General features: G+C 49.4%; 1 protein-coding gene across 3 annotated transcripts in view; it reads right to left on the bottom strand.

Annotated features, from left to right (window-relative positions):
* Window positions 1-432: 432 nt before the first annotated feature.
* Window positions 433-6,000, bottom strand: part of Kbtbd12 (kelch repeat and BTB domain containing 12) — an 81,948-nt gene continuing 76,380 nt past the window's right edge. For all 3 annotated transcript variants that reach the window (XM_075983543.1, XM_075983545.1, XM_075983544.1), the window contains one exon: window positions 433-3,201. In XM_075983543.1, coding sequence (XP_075839658.1) covers window positions 3,008-3,201 — 194 coding nt within the window. In that variant the 3' untranslated portion in view covers window positions 433-3,007. The remainder of the gene's footprint in view (window positions 3,202-6,000) is intronic.

The raw sequence follows: 6,000 nt of genomic DNA, 5'->3' as shown, positions 1-6,000 counted from the left end.
GTTCTGCTGAGGTTGTAGAGTAACATGGGAAATGTGGGGTCTTGGCATTTTTGCCTACTGAGATGAAACTTTATAGCTGGCAGTGGTGGTGCACACCTGTAATCCCAGCACTCAGGAGGCAGAGGCAGGAGGATTGCAAAATTGAAGCCAGCTTGGGCTATATCAAGGGGGTAAGAGGGGGGCGGTGTTTGCACATCTGCTTTGTGTAGAGAAGGGCTGGAGTCTGCACTGCCCTGGAAGCAGGCCACCTGCTGCCCCTTGCCCAACGCCCCACCTGCTTCTGTCCTGCATGTCCACTCTCTGACATGATGTTCCCCACTCTGAGAACACCACATTTACCAGACCCTCGGATTCTTGTTCAACCGAAACTCACACTCACCCACAATACGAACACCAAATGCGGGCAATTGTTCATTAGCAAAAATGTATTTTATAAGTCCGCAGTCAGAGCGTTTCTTCATTATAAAGTCAGCCTGAGAACAATGCTGCCTCGTGCGGAGCACGAACTGAGTCAGTAAGGCTGACAGCTGCAGTCCTTTATCAGCCCGGCATCCAAATTACTTCCCCATTGTGTTTCCTCGCTCAGCGCCCAGCAATCCTGCCTCACAAAGATAAGAGGCCCCAGTAGCAGGCATTTTCTAAGGGCCTTCACGCAGAGTCAGAAGCCCTTCAGTGACAGTGAAGGAGTAACAGGAGGTCTGTCCAAACGGAATCTCCAACAATAGTTCTCCGGGAGGGCAGCGCGGGTTGTTTTGAATCACAAATAGGAGAGTCAGACAAGGAGCCCTGAGCTGAAAGTGAGCACTAAAGCCCACAAGCCTGTTCTCTGGTTCAGGATACAGAACAAAGGGAATTCACAGCAGACATCCAAGACCTTGGACGCACCTGTGGGGAATCAGGCTGAGAATAGTCCCAGCTCCTGCTCTCCTCCAGCTTGCTGCACGACTGCTCCAGGGAGTCCAGCCACTCTCCCGAGTCCTCCCCAGCAGCTTCCCTGCAAAGCTGCCTTCTCATACCTGGTAGCATTGACAGCGATGGTGTCCTAGCCCAGGATGACTCTCACTACCCATGATGCCCTGGAGGCATCTACTTATGTTCTCAAGGGGCTGAAGACCCAAGGGAGTCCTCATCACTGCTAAGGAGCCAAGCATGGGGAAATCAGAAACAACTGAAACACATTCCCTTCTCTCGCTGAAGTCTAATACTCCCTAAGGCTGGGCTCTGACTTGTTCTGCCCCTAGTCCTGGGAAATGCATGGTGGCAGTAAGAAGGCCAGCAGCGAAAGCCTGTTCATGGTGTTTGTGTTTAACACGGTCTATCACTCAGCATTTTCTCACTTAGTCCACACACCAGCCCTGTAAAGGATGTGGGCTCCCCCTTCCCATTCTGTATAGGAGGAAGGCAAGATTTGGAAAAGTTCTGCCACGGTCCTGGCTGCCAAGTGGCCAGTGCATTCAGAAGATAAGCCATGATCTAGGTGACAGGCCGCTTCTAACATGCCGAGGTGGTGAGCAGGGACAGGGATTCTGGAAGGGGAGTCAGGGGGGCAGAGGCACAGTAAAGCCTCTCCCCATCCTGGCTGCCAATGCGAGGAGCAGCTCTGGTTTGCCTCAGAAAAGGAAACCTCAGTTTACCATCCTCCACTAGGGGGCAGAATGAGGACACTGGAACTAGACGTCCCTTACAGGCTCAGATCACCCCAAACTCCACCCATGCAACAGGGACTTAGGGGTGACCGCAGAGAGACAGGCACGGTCCCTGCCTCCCGGAGTGTAGCATTCTGGGGCACACCTGTGCTGGGCCCCCAGAATTCCCAGCTTGGTGTCAGAAACAAGGTCAAGTGGCTCCGTTTGACTGAGCTTGCCTCTCCTGTCAGGGAGGGGTTGAACCTGGAGAGAACACACACACACACACACACACACACACACACACACACACACACACACACACACACACACACACTGTCTCCATGCAGGGTTTGCTGTTCTCCGGGAAGATCCCAGGGCATCCGCCCTGTTTACACAGGAGCTCTTGTGAAGTTGTTGGAGAACAGCCACCAACTGGGTCTGCTGTGCATCCAGAAATATGAATGGAAACAGAATAGATGGGTTTCCAAGTGTAATTTGCACATCACCCCTAACATATCTAGGGAGAGCTCACTGTGCCCTGCTCGCCCTGAAGTAGGCTTTACCTCACCCTTCCTGCCAGGAGAGGGATCCGAAGGAGGCAATAGGCGTCTCTTCTCTCCTCACTAGAGCCTGGGCCCCCATGTTTAGACCTGTTCGGTTCAGTCAACCTGAGGATGGTCCTGTACAACCGAGAGCTGGGCCAAGGCTCTGGGCAGGTTCAGTCTAGACATGCAGGACTAGCCCCAATTCCTGTGTCCAAGAATGCTCTGCTCACTGTGGTGATGGTCCAGACAGAGCTGGGCTCAGGTACGAACATTTGGCCCATAGTGGGCACTGTTGCTGTAGGTCAGGGCAGTTCTAACAGACAGACTAAGTTGGAGCAAAGCCCCAAGAAAGATGGCTCCTCTATCCAGGCCTAGACCTATGCTCTCCCTCTTTCAGGCACTGGTCGCCTAGTTATAAGCTTTCTGCTCTCAGGGACAAATCTTGTGTGCAAGCCGTGTGACCAGGCTAGACTAGATGCCACAGATGGGCACCAGCTTTCCTACTTTAGGGCCTTTGACTGGCCTCTCCCAGGATGCCATCATCAAAAGCACCCATGGGACTGCTTGGCCGTGTTCCTGAGCCCCCAGCAGAGAAGGCGCTGCCTTCCCTGCACTCCTTGTCCCACTCTCATGAACCTCATCACCGCCCTATCTACTCTATCAGGCTGGGATGCCCCTAAGGGAAGACCCTGTACTGCCAGCCCTGCACGGCTCGGTGCAGCTTTACACAGCGGCCGCTATGCATGCAATGAGAACGTCAGCACCACACAGTATGCTGGCTCGTGCATTTGGAGACCTGGCTGCCAGGCTATGGCCCCTCCAGCTGCGCGACCCTCATCTTTGCCCTCGGTGGTCACCACCCTCATCGATCAGATCTGAGGGTGGTGGGATGAGGTCTCGGGGGTTCATCCTAGCTACCAGGCAGACGTCATAGCTGTCATGCATGAGGACGTTGATGGCGACAACGTTCCACTGGTTCTCCCAAGGGTCCAGCTCCAAAATTTCTTTGGAGATAACCTCATGGCGATCTGAAAGACAGCAACAGAGGAAGATAAACAAATAAACAAACAAAAAATACTTGGTATGTTCATCTCAGAGGCTGTGACCACTCCGATTGCATCCTCTTCGAGGGCCAAGGGTTAATCAACAAACCACTGAATAAGGTACTTTAGGACAGTGGAAGTATGTGTCCTGATATTTAAGAATTTAAAGAAGGCTATCATGCAGCTCACATTAAAACATTGTCTCAGCACGGCTGGAGAGATGGCTCAGCAGTTAAAAGCACCTGTTGCTCTTGCAGAGGACCCAAGTTCAATTCCCAGTACCCACACGGGGCAGCTCGCAACCACCTGTAACTCTAGTTCCAGATGATCTGACATCCTTTTCTGGCCTCCTGGGACACCACACACACATAGTACATGTACACAGAGGCAGACATTCACACATACACATAAAATGAAAATAAAAATATCTTTAAAGAGTATTCAAGCATTGCCAGACTACACCACTGTCTCATGTTGGAAGGATGTTTCAATGCTGTGGAGCTGTCTTGATTTCTGTATGCACAGTGTTGTAGAATATTATATTTGTTTATGCTGTGGAACATTTGTTTAATGGTGCAAAGATGTGTTGCATTTTTTGTTGCATTTGTTTAACTCTGTGAAGCTGTGTTGCTGTGCCTGCCTAAAACACATGATTGGTCTAATAACAAGCTGAATGGCCGATAGCAAAGGAGGAGAAAGGATAGGCAGGGTTGGCAGGCAGAGAGAATAAATAGAAAGAAGATATAGGAGCAAGAGGAAAGAAGGAACAAGACAGAACAAGGAGGGGAAGACATCAGGGCTCAGTTACCTAGCTACACAGCAAGCCACGGAGAAATAAGAAAAGATACAGAAATAGAGAAAGATAAAATCTCAAGGCGAAAGGTAGATGGGATAATTTAGGATAAGAAAAACTGGCTAGGAACGAGCCAAGCTAAGGCTGGGCATTCAAAAGTAATAAGACTCTGTGTGTATGTTTTATTTGGGAGCTGGGTGGCAGGTCCCCAAAGAGTAAGAGCTAAAGAGTCAAAAGAGAAAAGAATAAACAACCAACAACACACAAGGGTGAGCACAGCCTGAGTAGTGTGACCTTGACCCAGCCATCACCTTCTCTGCGCAGGTTTGTGGACAGATACTGACACTCAGCCAGGATGTGGGCAGGAAGCAGACAGCGTGAGAACCCTGGGCAGCTTGAGAACTTCGTAAAGGGGGCTTGAGGAAGATGTGGGCTGGGTTTTAGAAGACCTGTCACAGATGCCCCAGTGTTCCTGGACTGAGAAAGAGCAGGGGTTCACAATCCTGCAATGGGAGGTCACAGTGCTTTCCAGAGGGGTTTTCTGGAGGGGTCTGCCTGGCAGGAGCTTATGCAGGAAGAAGAGAGGGGCAACCAGACTTGGCAAGTGGACAAGGGCTGCCGTGCGGGGATGGATGTCCTGCTTGGTACGTCATGTGACGGTCAGCCAGGCGTGCCATGCCAGGAGGAACTATGGGAGGGAAAGAGCCTAGTGTAAGTGTCCAGAGGCAGGAGACCAGGCACACCGTTCAGTGAGAAGATACTAGGTAGTCAGGCAGCAGAAGGAAGGCATGAGAGCTCAGGCTAGGCTTCCCTTCAAAGATCAGGTGCCTACTACTGTCTAGGTTATTTTGCCAATTTTTAATAATTTATCTTTATGTATATGTGTGTGCACGTACCCACAGAGCCTAGACGAAACCATCAGAACCCCAGGTAGTTATGAAATGTTCTTTGGGGTACTGGAAACTGAACTCAGGTCCTCTGCAAGAGCAGCAAGTGTTCTTTTCTTTTCTTTTTTTTTTTTTTGGTTTTTCGAGACAGGGTTTCTCTGTGGTTTTGGAGCCTGTCCTGGAACTAGCTTTTTGTAGACCAGGCTGGTCTCGAACTCAGAGATCTGCCTGCCTCTGCCTCCCAAGTGCTGGGATTAAAGGCGTGCGCCACCACGGCCCGGCTTTAATAAGCAGCAAGTGTTCTTAATTGCTGATACATCTCTTCATTCCCCTGATATTTTCATATTTATTTTTCTATATTCCTTAATTATGTAAAGATATTTAAAATATCTATCTCTTATTCCTTTTTTGGGTAAAAATACCAACTTTGTTTCTTCTAAATGTTTTCATGTAAAATACAAACAATTTTACACAGCTGTCTTATAAATAAAATGTCATTTTTAGAATAGTAAAATCTTTTAAGGAAAGAAACTACAGCTTTTCTTAGAAAAAGGTTCTTTCTACATACAAGGAAACCTCTTTAACAGAACTTTAGCCTGATACCCGTTCTGGCCAGCAGGTGGCAATGAAGTGCAGGTTTTCCTGCTTTACTTGGTCATTTATTCATTCATTGCTCATTCACTCACTGGTGCTGGGGATTCCTAGAACCCAGGGCCTCACACAGGTTGGGCAAGGCTTCATTGAGCTACACACCCACCCAAATTACTTTTCTAAAAATCAAGCTATGTAATCTCCAAGCATTTGTTCAGTCCCTTGTTCTTCCATTCTGTAGTCTATATAACTGCTATAAGCCCGAGCTTTGTTGGACAGTGGGCCTCAGTGCATGCCTGTCAAGCTACAGCTGGCTTCTGGGGCGCAGCCTGGTGGCCATGTCTTCATCCGTGCAGCCATGGTTGATAGCTCCTGGTGGGTATGGATTTAAGGGTACAGAGAAATAATTTGCAGCCTGGGCACCAAGGACTGATGCAGGAAGTGGGCTGGGTCAACTGTATTCATTCTTCCTGAGATTTTAACCTGGAGGGAAAGGCCAACTCGTGTGACTAA

Source organism: Microtus pennsylvanicus, chromosome 8 (assembly GCF_037038515.1).
Source record: "Microtus pennsylvanicus isolate mMicPen1 chromosome 8, mMicPen1.hap1, whole genome shotgun sequence".
NCBI lineage: Eukaryota > Metazoa > Chordata > Mammalia > Rodentia > Cricetidae > Microtus > Microtus pennsylvanicus.
The sequence above is the reverse complement of the archived record's forward strand: the minus strand, read 5'-3'. Positions and strand labels throughout refer to the sequence as shown.